This window comes from Oncorhynchus kisutch, linkage group LG21 (genome assembly GCF_002021735.2).
Source record: "Oncorhynchus kisutch isolate 150728-3 linkage group LG21, Okis_V2, whole genome shotgun sequence".
In the NCBI taxonomy this organism is placed as follows: domain Eukaryota; kingdom Metazoa; phylum Chordata; class Actinopteri; order Salmoniformes; family Salmonidae; genus Oncorhynchus; species Oncorhynchus kisutch.
In genome coordinates, this window is record NC_034194.2 from 2,225,299 (window position 1) to 2,249,413 (window position 24,115).

Here is a 24,115-nt window from a genome sequence, read left to right on the forward strand (position 1 = left end):
CTCCAGCAGGTGTATCTCACTGATCATCCCTAAAGCCAACACCTCATTTGGCCGCCTTTCGTTCCAGTACTCTGCTGCCTGTGACTGGAACGAATTGCAAAAATCACTGAAGTTGGAGACTTTTATCTCCCTCACCAACTTCAAACATCAGCTATCTGAGCAGCTAACCGATCGCTGCAGCTGTACATAGTCTATTGGTAAATAGCCCACCCTTTTCACCTACCTCATCCCCATACTGTTTTTATTTATTTACTTTTCTGCTCTTCTGCACACCAATATCTCTACCTGTACATGACCATCTGATCATTTATCACTCCAGTGTTAATCTGCAAAATTGTAATTATTTGCCTACCTCCTCATGCCTTTTGCACACATTGTATATAGACCCCCCCTTTGTTTTCTACTGTGTTATTGACTTGTTAATTGTTTACTCCATGTGTAACTCTTTGTTGTATGCTCACACTGCTATGCTTTATCTTGGCCAGGTCGCAGTTGCAAATGAGAACTTGTTCTCAACTAGCCTACCTGGTTAAATAAAGGTGTTCTCAACTAGCCTACCTGGTTAAATAAAGGTGTTCTCAACTGGCCTACCTGGTTAAATAAAGGTGTTCTCAACTTTTTTATTTTATTTTTTTATTTCCCCTTTATTTAACCAGGTAGGCCAGTTGAGAACACCTTTATTTAACCAGGTAGGCTTGTTGAGAACACCTTTATTTAACCAGGTAGGCTAGCTGAGAACAAGTTCTCATTACCACTGCGATCTGGCCAAGATCAAGCAAGGCAGTGCAACACAAACAACAACACAGAGTTACACATGGAATAAACAAACACACAGTCAATAATACAATAGAGAAGTCTAAATGCAGTGTGTGCAAATGAGTTAGGATAAGAGGGGTGAAGCAATAAATAGGCCTTAGTGGTGAAAAAATTACAGAAAATTAAACACTGGAATGGTAGATGTGCAGAAGATGAGTGTGCAAGTAGAGATACTGGGGTGCAAAGGAGCAAAATAAATAACAGTATGGTGATGAGGTAGTTGGATGGGCGATTTACAGATGGGCTGTGTACAGGTACAGTGATCTGTGAGCTGCTCTGACAGCTGGTGCTTAAAGCTAGTGAGGGAGAAAAGTCTCCAGCTCCAGTGATTTTTCCAGTTCGTTCTAGTCTTTGGCAGCAGAAAGGCGGTTTGGAAAGGCGGTCGAAGGAGGAATTGGTTTTGGGGGTAACCAGTGAAATATACCTGCTGGAGTGCGTGCAATGGGTGGGTGCTGCTATGGTGACCAGTGAGCTGAGAAGGCGGGGCTTTACCTAGCAACGACTTATTGATGACCTGGAGCCAATGGATTTGGCGACGAATATGAAGCGAGGGCCAGCTAACGAGAGCATACAGATCGCAGTGGTGGGTAGTACAGTGGGGCAAAAAAGTATTTAGTCAGCCACCAATTGTGCAAGTTCTCCCACTTAAAAAGATGAGGCCTGTAATTTTCATCATAGGTACACTTCAACTATGACAGACTAAATGAGAAGGAAAAAAATCCTGAAAATCACAGACTGCATCTAATTTGCTGAGTAGAGTGTTGGAGGCTATTCTGTAAATTCCATCGCCGAAGTCACGGATCGGTAGGAAAGTCAGTTTTACTAGGGTATGTTTGGCATCATGAGTGAAGGATGCTTTGTTGCGAAATAGGAAGCCGATTCTAGATTTAATTTTGGATTGGAGATGCTTAATGTGAGTCTGGAAGGCGAGTTTACAGTCTAGCCTGACACCTAGGTATTTGTAGTTATCCACATATTCTAAGTCAGAACCGTGCAGAGTAGCGATGCTGGACGGGTGGATAGGTGTGGGCAGTGATCGGTTGAAGAGCATGCATTTAGTTTTACTTGCATTTAAGAGCAGTTGGAGGCCGCGGAAGGAGAGTTGTATGGCATTGAAGCTCGTCTGTAGGTTAGTTAACACAGTGTCCGAAGAAGGGCCAGAAGTATGCAGAATGGTGTCATCTGCATAGAGGTGGATTAGAGAATCACCAGCAGCAAGAGCGACATCATTGATGTATACAGAGAAGAGAGTCGGCCCGAGAATTGAACCCTGTGGCACCCCCATAGAGACTGCCAGAGGTCCGGACAACCGGCCCTCCGATTGTATTTACTTTCCCACCATGGCCTTTACCTCCCTTCTCAACCTCATTTGCTCACATTGTATATAGACTTGTTTCTACTGTATTATTGACTGTGTTTGTTTTACTCCATGTGCAACTCTGTGTCGTTGTATCTGTCGAACTGCTTTGCTTTATCTTGGCCAGGTCGCAATTGTAAATGAGAACTTGTTCTACCTGGTTAAATAAAGGTAAATAAATAAGAGATGAGTAATGTAGGGTGAAAGCTATGACCCCACATTGATGTCACTTGTTAAATCCACTTCAATCACTCTGAAGGGGAGGAGACGGGTAAAAGAAGGATTTTTAAGCCTTGAGACAGCTGAGACATGGATTGTGTATTTATGCCATTCAGAAGGTGAATGGGCAAGACAAAATATTGAAGTGCCTTTGAACGGGGTATGGTGCTAGATGCCAGGCGCACTGGTTTGAGTGTGTCGAGAACTGAAACGCTGATGTGTTTTTCACGCTCAACAGTTTCCCGTGTGTATCAAGAATGGAGGCAGTCCTCACTACGTGACAGCTGCTTCAGCTTAGTGCATCTCTTCTGTAGCTGATTCTTTGCTCCTGCTCTTTAATGAGTTAATGAGTCCTTCAACCTGCTTCTCTGCAGCTTATTGCTTCACCCTAAACACCTCAATGAGCTCAGCCTGGCTTCTCTCAGTGGAGCGTACAAGAGCAGTGAAGAGCTGCACACTGTCTGCTATCTCTCTCTCTGCAATGCTCTTGCTGAGCTCTACTGAGTGTTTGATTTCCTTATCCTGCTGCAGTCGCTTCAGGATCATCTGCCACACTGCCTCTTTTTGACCCAGCGTAGCCTATTATTTCCATACTCTTCCTCTAGAAACACAGGGTAGTGAGTCTTGTGGTCTGTTTTCTTGCACAAGACACAAACACATCTGGTCAGTCCTACAGATCAACTCCAGGAGTTTGTCACGCTCCTTACACATCCTGTATTCCAGGTTTTATACTGATTTGATAAGCTTGTGTCTTTTTTTAGCACTGGTGCTATCTGATGAGGCTGAGGTGAGTCTCAGAGTAAGAGGTCAGGCAGACCAGGCAGAACTTCAGGGCCTTGAACTTTGTCCCAGTACAGATGTCACAGGCCACTTCTTCAGGCTCAGCATGTTTCGGTCTGGGCTGCTGGTAGCTTTCACTTGAACTGGTTTCCTGAGCTGAGCAGCCACCTCAGAAATGAAAGTATTGATGCAAAGCTAAGTCTCTTGTAGACTTTGTCCTTATACATTGGACACTGGCACAGGTCATTACTGTCCCAATACTCTCTAATACATGCCATGCAAAAGTTGTGTCTACATGAAGTAGAGACTGGTTCAGTGAACAAATCCAGACAGGAGACAGTGGGACGACGCTATATATAGACAGAGACCAATGACAAACCATGATGAAATTCCTTGGTTCACTCAGCTCATGTAGTTCATAATTCCTGAATTTTAAGTAAAGTGTCTGAGTTTAAAAATTGTTTACAATTTTCATAAATTAGTTATAAAGCCCGTGTGTGTATGTGATCTCTGTTCGTTCTGTATAATTATTAAAAATAAATGTAAAAAAGTCCACCGAGATGGAAAAATGTTTTCTGTGCAACCTTCAGTTTCACTTCAGCAAAGTGATGGTAAAAACGTAATGTTATGAGTATAACTACTGTTGCCTGTGGGAGGAAAACAAGGCACAACATTATGGGGAGTCGCACTCTCGCGACTTCGTTGAAAGGATCTCCAATCAAATCTGACAAGGTCAATGAAATCCACGCCTCGCTGAAAGTAGTCTTCCACAGGTGATAAGTGTGAGGCTCGGATTCATTCCTTCAATTTAATACCGCTCTTCACCGGGCACAGGAACGTGCAGAGTCGGGGCCAAACAGGTGTTGTACCTCGTTTCCCTCCTTCAGGGAACAGTAGTTATAGTCACAACATTAAGTTCCCTTTCAGTCAGTCATCTTCGGTACAACAAGCCAACCCCAACAGATACTAAATGAAACGGCTAATTGCAGACCGCCCACACCTGACCCCGCCAGATGCGGCAGTCTGGGTATAATAGCTCCAAGATGGCGTAGCAGTCGGACCTTTGTGTTTGTCTGATCCTGTGTAAATAGACAGTCTTTTTTGCTATATTTTAAACATCTTCGGGATCAGTGTCCCTTCCCGGATGGTTGAGCTAACGTAGGCTAATACGATTAGCATTAGGTAACAAGAACATTTCCCAGGTCATAGACATATTTGATATTGGCAGAAAGCTAACTGCACTGTCCAATTTACAGTAGCTATTACAGTGAAATAATACCATGCTATCGTTTGAGGAGAGTGCACAATTTGGAACATGAAAAGTTATTAATCTTAGAACTACCCATCCCGGATCCGGGAGAATTGTCATCAACTACCCTAATTAGCATAGCGCAACGGTCAAAAAAATATTACTAGAAAATATTCATATTCATGAAGTCACAAGTGAAATACAGTGAAACACAGCTTAGCCTTTTGTTAATCACCCTGTCATCTCAGATTTTGAAATTATGCTTTACAGCCAAAGCAAGACAAGCATTTGTGTAAGTTTATCGATAGCCTAGCATAGCATTATGTCCAGCTAACAGCAGGAAGTTTGCTTTTCTGATTTTCGTGACCAATCAAATGAACCGTTTACCTTTGATGATCTTCGGATGTTTTCACTGACGACTCCCAGTTAGACAGCAAATGTTCCTTTTGTTCCATAAAGATTACTTTTATACCCAAAATTACTCCGTTTGTTTGTCACGTTGTGTTGAGAAATTCACCGGAAATAGCGGTCATGACAACGCTGAAAGAAAATTCTAATTATATCCATAATATCGACAGAAATATGGCAAACGTTTTGCATAATCAATCCTCAAGGTGTTTTTCAAATAGCTATTCGATAATATATCACCCGGGACAATTGGCTTTTCAGTAGGAGCGAGAGGAAAAATGACTACCTTTGTCTTTTACACAAGAATCCCTGAGAGCCCTCAGCTGGTCACTTACGCAATGTAGTCGTTTATGCTCATTCTTCAACATAAAGGCGTGAAATTACGTCACAATGCTGTAGACACCGTAGGGAATACGTAGAAAAAGGAATCTGGTTGATATCCCTTTCAGTGGCCAATAGGGGTGCATAGGAAGACAACGGTTTCAAAACATGAGTCACTTCCTGATTGGATTTTTCTTAGGCTTTCGCCTGTAATATCTGTTCTGTTATGCTCACAGATAATATTTTGACAGTTTTGGATCCTTTAGAGTGTTTTCTATCCTAAGCTGTCAATTATATGCATATTCTAGCATCTGGTCCTGAGAAATAGGCGGTTTACTTTGGGAACGTTATTTTTCAAAAAATGAAAATAGTGCCCCCTATTTTCAAGAGGTTTTTAATAAAAAAATTATTGGCACATTTGGGCAGTCTTGATACAACATTTTGAACAGAAATGCAACGGTTCATTGGATCAGTCTAAAACTTTGCACATACACTGCTGCCATCTAGTGGCCAGAATCTAAATTGGACTGGGCTGGAATAATACATTATGGTCTTTCTCTTGCATTTCAAAGATGGTACAAAAAACAAAAAAAAGAATGGTTGGTTTTTTCTTTGTATTATCTTTTACCAGATCTATTGTGTTATTCTCCTACATTTCGTTCACATTTCCACAACATTCAAAGTGTTTCCTTTCAAATGGTACCAATAATATGCATATCCTTGCTTCAGGGCCTGAGCTACAGGCATTTAGATTTGGGTATGTCATTTTAAGCGAAAATAGAAAAAGGAAAAAAAGAGGCGGATCCTTGTTAATCTCACTTTCTATTTACGAACTCAATGTAATTTCCTGCAACCCTCCTCACCCAATGTGGTACGGATCTGCTATTTTTATTCCTTATAATTGGAACTTCCATTAGGAGTTAGCTGGCTAACTACCTACTAGTCTTTGTTAGCCACGGCTAGCGGTCTTCACCTTTAGCTTCACCAGCCAGCCTTAGCTCGGATAATACCTGCCAGTCAGCACAGTGCGATATCTACCCAGAGCATATCAGACTGCTTCTCTATACCACATCACCAGATTTCTGCCACTCTGGATCATAACACAGGATAATCGCAGTTAGCTAGCTGCAAACGAGTGGCTACTGTTAGCTAACGCCTCTATCCTGAAGCAAGAACCAGGTAGCCTTGAGCGAGCCTCGAGCTAGGCCCATATACCAGCTAATTCTAGGGCTACAATACAGTGCCTTGCGAAAGTATTCGGCCCCCTTGAACTTTGCGACCTTTTGCCACATTTCAGGCTTCAAACATAAAGATATAAAACTGTATTTTTTTGTGAAGATTCAACAACAAGTGGGACACAATCATGAAGTGGAACGACATTTATTGGATATTTCAAACTTTTTTAACAAATCAAAAACGGAAAAATTGAGCGTGCAAAATTATTCAGCCCCCTTAAGTTAATACTTTGTAGCGCCACCTTTTGCTGCGATTACAGCTGTAAGTCGCTTGGGGTATGTCTCTATCAGTTTTGCACATCGAGAGACTGACATTTTTTCCCATTCCTCCTTGCAAAACAGCTCGAGCTCAGTGAGGTTGGATGGAGAGCATTTGTGAACAGCAGTTTTCAGTTCTTTCCACAGATTCTCGATTGGATTCAGGTCTGGACTTTGACTTGGCCATTCTAACACCTGGATATGTTTATTTTTGAACCATTCCATTGTAGATTTTGCTTTATGTTTTGGATCATTGTCTTGTTGGAAGACAAATCTCCGTCCCAGTCTCAGGTCTTTTGCAGACTCCATCAGGTTTTCTTCCAGAAAGGTCCTGTATTTGGCTCCATCCATCTTCCCATCAATTTTAACCATCTTCCCTGTCCCTGCTGAAGAAAAGCAGACCCAAACTATGATGCTGCCACCACCATGTTTGACAGTGGGGATGGTGTGTTCAGGGTGATGAGCTGTGTTGCTTTTACGCCAAACATAACGTTTTGCATTGTTGCCAAAAAGTTCAATTTTGGTTTCATCTGACCAGAGCACCTTCTTCCACGTGTTTGATGTGTCTCCCAGGTGGCTTGTGGCAAACTTTAAACAACACTTTTATGGATAACATTAAGAAATGGCTTTCTTCTTGCCACTCTTCCATAAAGGTCAGATTTGTGCAATATACGACTGATTGTTGTCCTATGGACAGAGTCTCCCACCTCAGCTATAGATCTCTGCAGTTCATCCAGAGTGATCATGGGCCTCTTGGCTGCATCTCTGATCAGTCTTCTCCTTGTATGAGCTGAAAGTTTAGAGGGACGGCCAGGTCTTGGTAGATTTGCAGTGGTCTGATACTCCTTCCATTTCAATATTATCACTTGCACAGTGCTCTTTGGGATGTTTAAAGCTTGGGAAATCTTTTTGTATCCAAATCCGGATTTAAACTTCTTCACAACAGTATCTCGGACCTGCCTGGTGTGTTCCTTGTTCTTCATGATGTTCTCTGTGCTTTTAATGGACCTCTGAGACTATCACAGTGCAGGTGCATTTATACGGAGACTTGATTACACACAGGTGGATTGTATTTATCATCATTAGTCATTTAGGTCAACATTGGGTCATTCAGAGATCCTCATTGAACTTCTGGAGAGAGTTTGCTGCACTGAAAGTAAAAGGGCTGAATAATTTTGCACGCCCAATTTTTCAGTTTTTGATTTGTTAAAAAAGTTTGAAATATCCAATAAATGTCGTTCCACTTCATGATTGTGTCCCGCTTGTTGTTGATTTAGGTAGGTTACCTTGGTGTTCTTGGGCACAGAGACTATGGTAGACTATGGTAGTCTGCTTGAAACATGTTGATATTACTGACTTGGTCAGGGACAGGTTGAAAATGACAGTGAGGGCACATAGAAGTAATTTAGCTCATCTAGTAGGCTCGTGTCACTGGGCAGCTCATGGCTGTGCTTCCCTTTGTAGTTCGTAATAGTTTTCAATCCCTGCCACATCCAACGAGCATCAAAGCCGGTGTAGTAGGATTTAATCTTCGTCCTGTATTGACGCTTTGCCTGTTTGATGGTTCGTCCGAGGGCAGAGCGGGATTTGAAGGAGTGAGTTAGAGTTCCCACTCCTTCAAAGTGGCAGCTCTATCCTTTAGCTCAGTGTGGATGTTGCCTGTAATCCATGGCTTCTGGTTGGGGTATTTACGTACGTACGGTCACTGTGGGGACGACGCCATCAATGCACTTATTGCTCCTCAATGCCATTGGAAGAATCCCAGAACATATTCCAGTCTGTGCTATCATCTGCGTCATCTGACCACTTCCCTATTGAGCGAGTCACTGTTACTTCCGGCTTTAGTTTTTGCTTGTAAACAAGAATCAGGAGCATAGAATTATGGTCAGATTTGCCAAATGGAGGGTGAGGGAGAGCTTTGTATGTGTCTCTGTGTGTGGAGTAAAGGTGGTCTAGAGTTGTTTTCCTCTGGTTGCACATGTTACATACTGGTAGAAATGAGGTAAAACATATTTAAGTTTCCCTGAATTAAAGTCCCCGGCCACTAAGAGCACCGCCTCTGGATGAGCATTTTCTTGTTTGCTTAGGGCCTTATACAACTCATTGAGTACGTTCTTAGTGCCAGCATCAGTTTGTGGTGGTAAATAGACAGCTATGAAAAATAAAGATGAAAACTCTTGGTAAATAGTGTGGTCTACAGCTTATCATGAGATACTTTACCTCAGGCGAGCAAAACCTTGAGACTTCATTCATCTTAGATTTCATGCACCAGCTGTTATTGTCAAATAGACACAGACCGTCATCCCTTGTCTTTCCGGAGGCAGATGTTCTATCTTGCCGATGCATGGAAAACCTAGCCAGCTGTATGTTATCCATGTCGTCGTTCAGCCACGACTCTGTGAAACAAGATATTACAGTTTTGTTGGTAGGATAGTCTTGATCGGAGCTATACATCCATTTTATTATACAATGATTGCGTGTTGGCTAATAGGACTGATGGTAGAGGCGGGTTACCAACTCACAGTCGGATTCTTACAAGGCACCCTGACTTACGACCCCCATATCTCCGTCTCTTCTTCATGCAAATGACAGGGATTTGGGCATTGTCCGGTTTCTGAAGTAAATCCTTTGCGTCCGACTCGTTAAAGACTCGTTAAATCTTCGTCCAGTACAAGGTGAGTAATCGCTGTCCTGGTATCCAGAAGCTCTTTTTGGAATTAAGAGATGGTGGCAGAAACATTATGTACAAAATAAGTTACAAATAATGCTAAAAAACACAAACAATAGCCCAATTGGTTAGGAGCGGTTAGGAGCTAAACTGCTTGTCGTAAGCTGCTTGCTTTACGCTGTACTGCGTGATAGTAAACCCACAATCCCATCCATGTGTACAAACGGGCTAGTTTTAGTAGCTATGTTGGCTATAACGCTAGTTAATATGGTGACAACAATGTAGGCTGTTTAGCGGTTATGGTATGAAGGTTTGGCCACATTTGAAGGGAAAAAGTTAGAGGAGGACAGTACGTAGATGGGAAAAGGAATTATACAATGAGCAAAGTGATGATGCTGTACGTGGCTGCTATGAAAGTGACTGTGTGTGCTTTTGATCAGGGGTATATTGATTCCGTCAATTCCTTTGCAAAACCTTTCTTAAATGTAAGCAAATGGAACAAAACAGGGATGGACGTACCTGACTTTGTCCAATAGAAACGTTGGTTGTAGTTGGGCTAATGATTACACCCAAGATCAGCTAGACACATGCGAGAGTGTGCAAGGTAGTATTGCACACTGTCTGTCACCTTGAGTACTCCAATTTGTATGCCGACCTGTGCACCTTCGTTACAAACTTTAATTTGTAGGCTAGGTTGTAGTAACCTCATGAAGGGTATAGGGCAAATTTGAGTATAATGTAGTAGCCTAAACCTATCGATGTTACGTTGAGCTGGGTGAATAGAATATGAATTACAATCATCCAATATGCTGTAATAGAAATAAGGTTAATAAAAATGCTCCTCCTAATCTGAAACACCCCACTGACCACCACACACACAAACTCACTTTTTCCAGTCCTTCCTCCTTTAGACTGATTACATCCAGGTCCAAGTCTGTCCTCAATCCGTTAGTTTTGTTGAAGAGGATGTGTCCAGTCAAGCCATCCCAATGGGCCTATAGAGAGGGACACACACACACACACACACACACACACACACACACACACACACACACACACACACACACACACACACACCAACCACCTAATTAAACTAAAAAACAAAGTTCAATGTGTCCAAATTGTATCCCTCAATTACCCATAATACCACATATACTCCTTCATTATATTTTGATCCACAAACAAAAAGCCTACAATGTTTTAATTTCAATTAACTAGACCTTCCGCCAGGCTCTCTCCACACAGTCTGCATTTAAATACAACAATAAACTTTGAGAGACGAGTACCACAGAGGCTTGTTTGACAGGTATTGGAGTTCATTACACTCTGAAGTTGGTTGTGTTTGAATTTTTACTTCAAAGTGATTGGAGGATCAGAGAGACACGTCGCTGGGAGAGATATGAAAGACTAAAGTGGGGGGGGGAGTCATGCTGAGACCATGGCATCTTTTCCATCTCTGAATGAACACATCAATAAACAACAAGTACACTTTTGAGAATACATTAATTTTCACAAAGTTTTCATTTTCACAAAGTCTGATGTCTCAGTTTGTATAATGGCAATTTACATATACTCCAGAATGTTGTGAAGAGTGATCAGATGTACAGCAATTAATTGCAAAGTCCCTCTTTGCCATGCAAACTGAATCCCAAAAACACATTTCCACTGCATTTCAGCCCTGCCACAAAAGGACCAGCTGACATCATGTCAGTGATTCTCTCATTGACACAGGTGTGAGTGTAGATGAGGACAAGACTGGAGATCACTCTGTCATGCTGATTGAGTTTGAATAACAGACTGGAAGCTTCAAAAGGAGGGTGGTGCTTGGATTCATTGTTCTTCCTCTGTCAACCATGGTTACCTGCAAGGAAACACGTGCCGTCATCATTTCTTTGCATGAAAAGGGCTTCACAGTCAAGGATATTGGTGCCAGTAAGATTGCACCAAAATCAACCATTTATCGGATCATCAAGAACTTCAAGGAGAGCGGTTCAATTGTTGTGAAGAAGGCTTCAGGGCGCCCAAGAAAGTCCAGCAAGCACCAGGACTGTCTCCTAAAGTTGATGCAGCTGCGGGATCGGGGCACCACCGGTATAGAGCTTGCTCAGGAATGGCAGCAGGCAGGTGTGAGTGCATCTGCACACACAGTTAGGTGAAGACTTTTGGGAGGATGGCTTGGTGTCAAAAAGGGCAGCAAAGAAGCCACTTCTCTCCAGGAAAACATCAGGGACAGACTGATATTCTGCAAAAGGTACAGGGATTGGACTGCTGAGGACAGGGGTAAAGTCATTTTCTCTGATGAATCCCCTTTCCGATTGTTTGGGGACATCCGGAAAAAAGCTTGTCTGGAGAAGACAAGGTGAGCGCTACCATTAGTCCTGTGTCATGCCAACAGTAAAGCATCCTGAGACCATTCATGTGTGGGGTTGCTTCTCAGCCAAGGGAGTGGGCTCACTCACAATTTTGCCTAAGAACACATAAGTGGTACCAAAACATCCTCCGAGAGCAACTTCTCCCAACCATCCAGGAACAGTTTGGTGATGAACAATGCCTTTTCCAGCATGATGGAGCACCTCGCCATAAGGCAAAAGTGATAACTAAGTGGCTCGGTGAACAAAACATCGATATTTTGAGTCCATGGCCAGGAAACTCCCCAGACCTTAATCCCATTGGGAACTTGTGGTCAATCCTCAAGAGGCGAGTGGACAAACAAAAACCTGCAAATTCTGACAAACTCCAAGTATTGATTATGCAAGAATGGGCTTCCATCAGTCAGGATGTGGCCCAGAAGTTAATTGACAGCATTCCAGCGCGGATTGCAGAGGTCTTGAAAAAGAAGGGTCAACACTGCAAATAGTGACTCTTTGCATCAACTTCATGTAATTGTCAATAAAAGCCTTTGACACTTATGAAATGCTTGTAATTCTACTTCAGTATTCCATAGTAACATCTGACAAAAATATCTGAAGACACTGAGGCAGCTAACTTTGTGGAAATTAATATTTGTGTCATTCTCAAAACTTTTGGCTGTACACACACACACTACCGTTCAAACGTTTGGGGTCACTTAGAAATGTCCTTGTTTTTGAAAGAAAAGCATGTTTTTGACCATTAAAATAAAATCAAATTGAAATACAGTGTAGGCATTGTTAGTGTTGTAACTGACTATTGTAGATGGAAACGGCTGAATTTTAATGGAATATCTACGTAGGCGTACAGAGGCCCATTATCAGCAACCATCACTCCTGTGTTCCAATGGCACGTTGTGTTAGCTAATCCAAGTTTATCATTTTAAAAGGCTAATTGATCATTAGAAAACGCTTTTGCAATTATGTTAGCACAGCTGCAAACTGTTGTTCTGATTAAAGAAGAAATTAAACTGGCCTTCTATAGACTAGTTCAGGCTCAAAATGGCCAGAAACAACTATCTTTCTTCTGGGACATTTCAGTCTATTCTTATTCTGAGAAATGAAAGCTATTCCATGCGAGAAATTGCCAAGAAACTGAAGATCTCGTACAACACTGTGTACTACTCCCTTCACAGAACAGCACAAACTGGCACTAACCAGAAGAGAAAGAGGAGTGGGAGTCCCCGGTGCACAACTGAGCAAGAGGATAAGTACATTAAAGTGTCTAGTTTGAGAAACAGACCCCTCAGAAGTCCTCAAATAGCAGCTTCATTACTCACTAAACACCAGTCTCAACGTCAACAGTGAAGAGGGGACTACGGGACGCTGGCCTTTAGTGAGTCACTAAATAAACTGAGTAGTGGTAACTTAAACACGAGCCATAGTCATATTAACTTAATTACATGAAGTCATACTTACTGAATTACTCCTAATCTGTATTTCAATGAAATGCTAACATTTAAAGTTTTACGGTACCTCTTTGATGAGGCTTATAAAGCGCGCTCCGAAGCGCCAGGGTTTGTGGCGGTTGCACTGCAGCGAGCTGACAGTGATCTGCTGCGACTGCTGCACTGCCACCGCTACCACGTGCACCGCGTCGTACATCAGCGCTGCGTCTGTCTGCACAGAGAGAGAGATATGATGTCAGAGCATTATTACATCATGAGACAAAAGGTGTCTCTTGCTAAATAGATTTGATTAGATTTCCATTATACAACCTGTATAAGGTTAAATACAATACATTGTTATGTCAGAGCATGATTACATAATAAAGTGCATTATGATGTCAGAGCATTATTATATCATGAAGGGCTATAATGTCATAGCATGTTTTATTAAGCCTGCACTGCGTAACTATGTGTGTACAGGTGTTTTTGGAACCTTCTGACAAGAATGTAGTATTTCTTTGAGATTTGAACACATATCCCAGAAACCTCAGCTCTCATTGGTCGGATGACGTAGCATCAACATCCGCTCTTAGACTTTGTGGCTATTTTATCTCGTGGAATCCCAGTGTTGCCAATTTCAACATTTTCAGGAAATATGAGACTGTGGATGCATGCGATGTGATAACAGTTATGGACAACATTGAAGATAACTTGATTCTACTTGAGAAACAATGTCTTATGAACAAGTACATTATTTTTTACATGTTCAAATATTCACGTTGTCAGCCAAAAAGGTAGATAACGTTAGCTAGCTAGCTAAATGGTTGTCAATAGCTACAGTGAATTTCCCTGTCTGGTAAAATATATCAATATGACAATAGCTTTTTACATTAGTTAACAGTCTTTTGTAAACAAAAAAGTGTAAAATAATTAATTTTGACTATCATAGCTCTGCATTCATTGAAAATAACTTTGGTTTTGGCTAGTCCTTTGCCCTTCATGCACGCCTCCAACTCAATCGACACAACAGTAGTAGGCTTGATTACCAACAACAATGAGACAGCCTACAGGGAGGAGGTGATGGCACTCGGTGTGTGGTGTCAGCAAAACAACCTCTCACTGAACGTCAACAAAACAAAGGAGATGATTGTGGACTTCAGGAAACAGCAGAGGGAGCACCCCCCCCTATGCACATAGACGGGACAGCAGTGGAGAAGGTGGAAAGTTTTAATTTCCTCGGCGTACACATCACGGACAAACTTAAAATGGTCCACCCACACAGTGTGGTGAAGAAGCCGCAACAGCGCCTCTTCAATCTCAAGAGGCTGAAGAAATTGAGCTTGTCACCTAAAACCCTCACAGGCTTTTACAGATGCACAATTGAGAGCATCCTGTCCGGCTGCATCACTGCCTGGTACGGCAACTGCACCACCCACAACCGCAAGGTTCTTCTGAGGGTGGTGTGGTCTGCACAACGCATCACAGGGAGAAAACTACCTGCCCTCCAGGACACCTACAACACCCGATGTCACAGGAAGGCCAAAAAGATCATCAAGGACAACCACCCGAGCCACTGCCTGTTCACCCCGCTATCATCCAGAAGGTGAGGTCAGTACAGGTGCATCAAAGCTGGGACCGAGAGACTGAAAAACAGCTTCTATCTCAAGGCCATCAGACTGTTAAACAGCCACCACTAACATTGAGTGGCTGCTGCCAACACACTGTCAATGACACTGACTCAACTCCAGCCACTTTAATAATGGGAATTGATGGGAAATGATGTAAATATATCACTAGCCACTTTAAACAATGCTACCTAATATAATGTTTACATACCCTAAATTATTCATCTCATATGTATATGTATATACTGTACTCTATATCATCTACTGCATCTTTATGTAATACATGTATCACTAGCCACTTTAACTATGCCACTTTGTTTACATACTCATCTCATATGTATATACTGCACTCAATACCATCTACTGTATCTTGCCTATGCCGCTCTGTACCATCACTCACTTATATATCTTTATGTACATATTCTTTATCCCTTTACACTTGTGTCTATAAGATAGTAGTTTTGGAATTGTTAGCTAGATTACTTGTTGGTTATTACTTCATTGTCGGAACTAGAAGCACAAGCATTTCGCTACACTCGCATTAACATCTGCTAACCATGTGTACGTGACAAATAAAATTTGATTTGACTTGATTTGATTTACTTTGAGCACGGCTGAGGTGCACCCGTGACCGGCTCGGAAGCCGGATTGCACAGCGGAGAAGGTACGGTGGGATTCGAAATGGTCAGTGATCTGTTTATTAACTTGGCTTTCGAAGACTTTAGATAGGCAGGGCAGAATGGATATAGGTCTGTAACAGTTTGGGTCTCGGGTGTCACCCCCTTTGAAGAGGGAGATGACCGCAGCAGCTTTCCAATCTTTAGGGATCACGGACGATACGAGAGGTTGAACAGAATGGTAATAGGGGTTGCAACAATGGCGACGGATAGTTTTAGAAAGAGAGGGTCCAGATTGTCTAGCCCAGCTGATTTGCACGGATCCATGTTTTGCAGCTCTTTCAAAACATCTGCTGTCTGGATTTGGGTGAAGGAGAAGCTGGGGAGGCTTGGGCGAGTAGCTGCGGGGGAGGCGGAGCTGTTGGCAGGGGTTGGAGTAGCCAGGAGGAGGGCATGGCCAGCCGTTGAGAAATGCTTATTGAAATGTTTGAATATCATGGATTTATCAGTGGTGACCGTGTTACCTAGCCTCAGTGCAGTGGGCAGCTGGGAGGAGACGCTCTTGTTCTCCATGGACTTTACAGTGTCCCAAAACTTTTTCGAGTTAGAGCGACAGGATGCTAATTTCTGCTTGAAAAATCTATCCTTTGCTTTACTGACTTACTGCGTGTATTGGTTCCTGACTTCCCTGAACAGTTGCATATCGTGGGGACTATTCGATGCTATGGCAGTCCTCCACAGGATGTTTTTGTGCTGGTCAAAGTCAGTCAGGTCTGGAGTGAACCAAGGTCTATATCTGTTCTTAGTTCTGCATTTTTTGAATGGGGTATGCTTATCTAAGATGGTGAGGAAATTACTTTTAAAGAATGACCAGGCATCCTCGACTGACGGGATGAGGTCAATATCCTTCCAGGATACCCGGGCCAGGTCGATTAGAAAGGCCTGCTCGCAGAAGTTTTTTAGGGAGTGTTTGACAGAGATGAGGGGTGGTCGTTTGATCACGGACCCATAGCGGATACAAGCAATGAGGCAGTGATCACTGAGATCCTGATTGAAAACAGAAGAGGTGTATTCAGAGGGCAAGTTAGTCAGGATAATATCTGTGAGGGTGCCCATATTTACAGATTTAGGGTTGTACCTGGTGGGTTCCTTGATGATTTGTGTGAGATTGAAGGCATCTAGCTTAGATTGTAGGACTGCATATCCCAGTTTAGGTCAAATGGTGTCCAGGGCACAGCTGGGAGCGGAGGGGGTTCAACAGCAGGTGGCAACAGTGAGAGACTTATTTCTGGAGAGGTTCATTTTAAAAATTAATAGTTCAAACTTTTTGGGTATAGACCTGGAAAGTATGACTTACTTACTTAGCAGGTTATCTCTGCAGTAGATTGCAACTCCTCCCCCTTTGGCAGTTCTAACTTCTTTTAAAAATTATTTTACCCCTTTTCTCCCCAATTTCATGGTATCCAATTGTTTTAGTAGCTACTATCTTGTCTCATCGCTACAACTCCCGTACAGGCTCGGGAGAGAAGAAGGTTGAAAGTCATGCGTCCTCCGATACACAACCCAACCAAGCCGCACTGCTCATTAACACAGCGCACATCCAACCCAGAAGTCAGCCGCACCAATGTGTCGGAGGAAACACCGTGCACCTGGCAACCTTGTTTAGCGCGCACTGCGCCCGGCCTGCCACAGGAGTCGCTGGTGCGTGATGAGACAAGGACATCACTACCGGCCAAGCCCTCCCTAACCCGGACGACGCTAGGCCAATTGTGCGTCGCCCCACGGACCTCCCGGTCACGGCCAGTTACGACAGAGCCTGGGCGCGAACCCAGAGTCTCTGATGGCACAGCTGGTGCTGCAGTACAGCGCCCTTAACCACTGCGCCACCCAGGAGGCCCTGGCAGTTCTATATTGACGGAAAATGTTGTAGCTGGGTATGGAAATCTCAGAATTGTTGGTTGCCTTCCTAAGCCAGAATTCAGACACGGCAAGGACATCAGGGTTGGCGGAGTGTGCTAAAGCAGTGAGTAAAACAAACTTAGGGAGGAGGCTTCTGATGTTGACATGCAAGAAACCAAGGTTTTTTTAAATCACAAAAGTCAACAAATGAGGGTGCCTGTGGACACGCAGGGCCTGGGTTTACCTCCACATCACCCGAGGAACAGAGGAGAAGTTGGATGAGTGTATGGCTAAAGGCTATCAAAACTGGTCGCCTAGAGCGTTGGGGACAAAGAATAAAAGGAGCAGACTTCTGGGCGTGGTAGAATAGATTCAGGGCATAATGTGCAGATAGGGGTATGGTGAGGTGCAGGTACAGCAGAGGTAAGCCCAGGCACTGAGTGACAATAAGAGAGGTTGTATCTCTGGATAAGCTGGTTATAATGGGTGAGGTCACCGCATGTGTGGGAGGTGGGACAAAGAAGGTATCAGAGGTATAAAGAGTGGAACTAGGGGCTCCATTGTAAACTAAAACAATGATAACTAACCTAAACAACAGTATACAAGGCATATTGACATATGAGACAGACATACAGAGAGTCATAAAGTAATCATGGCTGTTGAGGTAACAGGTAAAATGGCGATGAATGGGCAGAGAGGGTCGGTTAACTACACCGATATCTTGCTCCCAGACAGACTAAACAACTTCTTTGCTCGCTTTGAGGACAAAACAGTGCCACTGACACGGCCCGCTACCAAAACCTGCAGGCTCTCCTTCACTGAACCCTTGCAAGGCTGCAGGCCCAGACGGCATCCCCTGGCCACGTCCTCAGAGCATGCGCAGACCAGCTTGCTGGTGTGTTTACAGACATATTCAACCAATCCTTATCCCAGTCTGCTGTCCCACATGCTTCAAGAGGGCCACCATTGTTCCTGTTCACAAGAAAGCTAAGGTGACTACCGTCCTGTAGCACTAACTTCCGTCATCATGAAGTGCTTTGAGACACTAGTCAAGGACCATATCACCTCACCCTACCTGACACCCTAGACCCACTCCAATTTGCTGACCGCCCCAATAGGGCCACTGAAGACGCAATTACCATCACACTGCACACTGCCCTAACCCACCTGGACAAGAGGAATACCTACGTAAGAATGCTGTTCATCGATTACAGCTCAGCATTTAACACCATGGTACCCTCCAAACTCATCATTAAGCACTGGGTCTCGACCCCGCCCTGTGCAACTGGGTCCTGGACTTCCTGACTGGCCGCCCCCAGGTGGTGAGGGTAGGTAACAAAATCTCCACCCCGCTGATCCTCAACACTGGGTCCCCACAAGGGTGCGTTCTCAGCCCTCTCCTGTACTCCCTGTTCACCCACGACTGCGTGGCCATGCATGCCTCCAACTCAATCATCAAGTTTGCAGACGACACTACAGTGGTAGACTTGATTACCAACAACGACGAGACGGCCTACAGGGAGGAGGTGAGGGCCCTCAGAGTGTGGTGTCAGGAAAATAACCTCACACTCAACGTCAACCAAACAAAGTACAGTAGTGGAGAGGGTGGAAAGTTTTAAGTTCCTCGGCGTACACATCACGGACAAACTGAAATGGTCCACCCACACAGATAGCGTGGGGAAGAAGGTGCAACAGCCTCAGGAGGCTGAAGAAATTTGGCTTGTCACCAAAAGCACTCACAAACTTCTACAGATGCACAATCGAGAGCATCCTGTCAGGCTGCATCACCGCCTGGTACGGCAGCTGCTCCAACCATGACCGGAAGGCTCTCCAGAGGGTAGTGAGGTCTGCACAACGCATTACCGGTGCAAACTACCTGTACTCCAGGACACCTACCCCACCCGATGTCACAGGAAGGTCAAAAAGATCATCAAGGACAACAACCACCCGAGCCACTGCCTGTTCACCCCGCTATCATCCAGAAGGCGAGGTCAGTACAGGTGCATCAAAGCGGGGACGAGAGACTGAAAAACAGCTTCTATCTCAAGGCCATCCGACTGTTAAACAACCATCACTAACATTGAGTGGCTGCTGCCAACATACTGACTCAACTCTAGCCACTTTAATAATGGAAAAATGTATTAAATAAATCTATCACTAGCCACTTTAAACAATGCCACTTTACATAAAGTTTTCATACTCTACATTACTCATGTAATATGTATATACTGTATACCATCTACTGCATCTTGCCTATGCCGTTCGGCCATCACTCATTCATCTATTTTTATGCACATATTCGTATTCATATTCCTTTACACTTGTGTGTATAAGGTAGTTGTTGTGAAATTGTTAGGTTAGATTACTTGTTAGATATTATTGCATGGTCGGAACTCGAAGTACAAACATGTTGCTACACTCGCATTAACATCTGCTAACCATGTGTATGTGTCAAATAAAATTTGATTTGGTCTGATGAAACAAAAATAGAACTGTTTGGCCATAATGACCATCGTAATGTTTGGAGGAAAAAGGTGGATGCTTGCAAGGCGAAGAACATCATCCCAACCGGGAAGCATGGGGGTGGCAGCATCATGTTGTGGGGGTGCTTTGCTGCAGGGACTGTTGCACTTCACAAAATAGATGGCAACATTAAGAAGGAAAATGATGTGGATATACTGAAGCAACATCTCAAGACATCAGTCAGGAAGTTAAAGCTTGGTCACAAATGGGTCTTCCAAATGGACAGTGACCCAAAGCATACTTCCAAAGTTGTGGCAAAATGGCTTAAGGACAACTAAGTCAAGGTATTGGAGTGGCTATCACAAAGCCCTGACCTCAATCCCATAGAGAATTTGTGGGCAGAACTGAAAAAGTGTGTGCGAGCAAGGAGGCCTACAAACCTGACTCAGTTAGACCAGCTCTGTCAGGAGGAATGGTTCAAAATTCACCCAACATATAGCGGGAAGTTTGTGGAAAGCTATCCGAAACGTTTGACCCAAGTTAAACAATTTAAATGCAATGCTACCAAATACTAATTGAGTGTATGTCAACCCCTGACCCACTGGGAATGTGATGAAAGAAATAAAAGCTGAAATAAATAAATCATTATCTATACTATTATTCTGACATTTCACATTCTTAAAATAAAGTGGTTATCCTAACTCACCTAAAACAGGGCATTTTAGGTGAGTTAGGCTAAGGCTAAGGTGAATATAAACTTCCGACTTCAACTGTATCTAGCAGTCTAGGCACACTGAAATCTCTTAGCTACAAATGTGTAAAATGAATTTAAAAAAATGAAAAATACCCATATGCTGCATCCTCCACTTCCCTCTCCATATCCGTTCTGCCCCTGAACAAGGCAGTTAACCCACTGTTCCTAGGCCGTCAATGAAAATAAGAATTTGTTCTTAACTGACTTGCCTAGTTAAATAAAGGTCAAATAAAAAATAAAATAAGAATCCTTTGGAGGAATATCAGGCTCTCTGGCCGGCCAGCTTTTCACCGTGGAGACTAATGGCTCCTGATAGCCATGCCCACTCCCTGGAGAGCGTGGGCAGAGCGGGCGCTGCTGCAGATGGCACAATTGGCAACAGTGCCAATCAACTCCACTCCAAAACAACACACTCTACATGCCATATAATGTGCACTCTGAATGATACCATGTGAGTGTATGATCCTAGAAACAGACAGGCAATATGACTTGATCAAAAATAAGTTTCACAATGGTTAGGTTGTTCCTTTTTCTCCCCAATGTCATGGTATCCAATTGGTAGTTACAGTCTTATCTCACCACTCCCGTATAGACTCGGGGCATGCGAAAGTCAGGAGCTGTGCGTCCTCCAAAACACAACCCAACTGTTTAGATACAATGCCCACTTAACCCAGGAGCCAGCCACTGCACCCAGCCCGCCACAGGAGTCGCTAGTGCACAATGGGACAAAGAAATGCCTGCCAGCCAAACCCTCCCCTACCCCAGATGACGCTGGGCCAATTGTGCAGCGCCCCATGGGTCTCCCGGTCACGGACGGCTGCGACAGAGCCTGGACTCTAACCTAGAATCTCTAGTGGCACAGCGATGCAGTGCCTTAGACCACTGCGCCACTCGGGAGGCCAATGGTTAAGTTGTTACGAATGCACTGATATATGTGGCATTTCTGCAACTTTGAAAAAAATATACTTTATATCAGAGTTGTGCATGTTGTTCACATGCATATCAGCCCTCCCATTGGCTAAAATGGTCCCACCTGCTCTCACCTCACGCCTGCCTTCCATCTTTGAGGACATGCATTTCCATTGTTAGGTCACTCAAGACTAATAGAAAATCTTTGTAGTGGGAAGCCATCTTGACTAAAGGCTGAAGTCAGAAATTATTTTAAACTAGGAAACTAGTAAGGGATATTGTATTTTCTTTGTGTTGACTAGTGATGCGTGGGTTGAATCTTAAAATTGCGTAAGCAGGTTTAGGGTTATGAAAAGCTGGAATGGATGAAGGGCTGTGGGTTGAATTAAGAGAATAAAGAGAAAAAGTTCACCTTGATCCACTGATGCAAAAGTGACAATATCAGCATTTAATTCAACAAGAGAAAAGCTGCGAAATTGATAGATGAAAATAAATAGAAAGGAGGCTTTGGTGAGGTGGTGAAAGAGGATGATAGCAGTGTTATGTGTGATGGTTGTGGTTGTGACAGTCACAAGACGGTGACTTCAAAATGTCACGTCTCTAGGTCTATAAGCTCTCACATTAAGCATTTCTTGCAGTAAAATGATAGATCTACACGAAATGTATAGTTTTACTCGGGAACAGAAGTGGAGAAATATTATTTATTTATTTCAGCATCTTGAGAGAATGAATGTGCAGTTAGGGACCATCTATAAAGGTGCTATCTTTATCAGTGGCATATTTCAACCACATAAAAAATGCTTCCAAGCCGACAGAACTTATCAAAAACATGTTGGGTCGTTCTAACAGCTTTTCATTTGCTTAGAACCAGTCAAACTAATGTCATTTTGAAATTATGCACAGGACATTTTTCCATAGATTTTTTTAAACTGCATTTTCTCCCCACTACCTTTAATGTCTTTGCTGCAGGAGAGAAGAGATAAGACATGACAGGAAAGAGAAAGACTTCAAGTCTACAGATGATAACTAGATAGCATTCATTCTATCATTTATGACCTTCTGGTGATCAAGGGTTTATTTTACACTTCTAGTGTAACAAGTAGGCTAATGACAGAAGTTGACTAACAAATAGCCTACCAAAATGTCAGAAGTTCAAAGCAGGAACGTATGCCTATCTAAAAAAATAAAAGATGTAACTAAATAAAACCGGTCCTATATCTGACTAGTCTGTGTATCATCTGTTCATTGGTTATTTGATTAAAAAGATGACGTGAAAAAATGGAAAACTGCAATTTTTTCCATTTTTGGTTTCTGATTTTGAAAAACGAAAATCTGAAAAATCTACTTGCTTTCTAATTTATGTCAAAATTGGACATGTAATGACAGAAAACAAATCACAACAACATTTAATACATTTTAAGATTTGAAACATTATAATTATAACAAAGCAATAGAACAAACTCAACAACAACGAAACAAAGTTAGTTTATTTGGCTAGCTAGCACTGGATGGCTACGTCTGTCTGTCTGTGTGTGTGTCTGTGTGTTCCAAACCTCTTTGTGTACAGTTAAGGTGTTGGATAGACAGTCACTGCATTTGGGTTCGAGTCCCTGTCGAGAATAACCCCTGAATTCGCTACAATATACTCCAATGGTTGGTTTCAATGACCCTTCCCTTTAACTACCCCCAAATTGACCCATTTTTAGCTACAACTTCTGAGTCTGTTGGAGAGGATCAGCTTGAGCAAAGTGAGGTAATCACTGATCTACAAATAGTATTCCCTGCCAAATAATATTTTTTTTATGTGATTAAGACTCACCTCACCAAAGAAAACCAGCCAAAAAGCACAGCCCAATCCTGGGTCAGATCTCCAATATGGCTGAATTGTGTGATTAAGACTCACCTCACCAAAGAAAACCAGCCAAAAAGCACAGCCCAGTCCTGGGTCAGATCTCCAATATGGCTGAATTGTGTGATTAAGACTCACCTCACCAAAGAAAACCAGCCAAAAAGCCCAGCCCAATCCTGGGTCAGATCTCCAATATGGCTGAATTGTGTGATTAAGACTCACCTCACCAAAGAAAACCAGCCAAAAAGCACAGCCCAATCCTGGGTCAGATCTCCAATATGGCTGAATTGTGTGATTAAGACTCACCTCACCAAAGAAAACCAGCCAAAAAGCCCAGCCCAATCCTGGGTCAGATCTCCAATATGGCTGAATTATAGTGTATTTACTCCTATGTTGTACACTACCTCTACTAAAAGTTGACAGATGTCACTTGTATGTAGTTAGCTGTTTCAAAGTGTAAAATAAGCACAATGCTCTTTTTTCAGTTGGTTTTTGGCTCAGAGTAAAATAAAACACACCAATCCCAGTCATAATTTCAATGTAGTAAATCTGGCTCATTTTCCCCTGGTTGTGAAACGGAGCCAAACTAAATTATGAATGGGAATGTATTTTTGTGCCAATTTGGAGAAAAGTTTGTCTCACTATGGCTCTGCCACTACTTACACCTACTCAGTGCATTATTTATGTTGCTGCTAATGGATTTATGGACAGTTTCTCAGACACAGATTTAAGCTTAGTCCTAGACTGAAAAGCAAGATCAATGAAAATGATGAATTGAAGGTGCTTTTTAGTCTAGGACTAAGCTTAATCTGTGTCAGGGAAACCTGCCTGACCGTAGTGTACCCACTAGTGTATCTAGTTGTTTTCTTGACATTTCCTGGTGCAATGTATA

At 42.9% G+C, this 24,115-nt stretch overlaps 1 protein-coding gene across 1 annotated transcript in view; it reads right to left on the reverse strand.

The window, feature by feature from the left end:
- The window catches only part of LOC109876212 (glutamate receptor ionotropic, kainate 2), a 204,627-nt gene that overhangs the window by 50,704 nt on the left and 129,808 nt on the right, over positions 1–24,115 (reverse strand). The window contains exons 7-8 of the mRNA XM_031800870.1: positions 13,196–13,339; positions 10,199–10,306 (exon numbers count right to left, since the gene is read on the reverse strand). Of these exons, the coding sequence (XP_031656730.1) occupies positions 10,199–10,306; positions 13,196–13,339 (252 nt within the window). The remainder of the gene's footprint in view (positions 1–10,198; positions 10,307–13,195; positions 13,340–24,115) is intronic.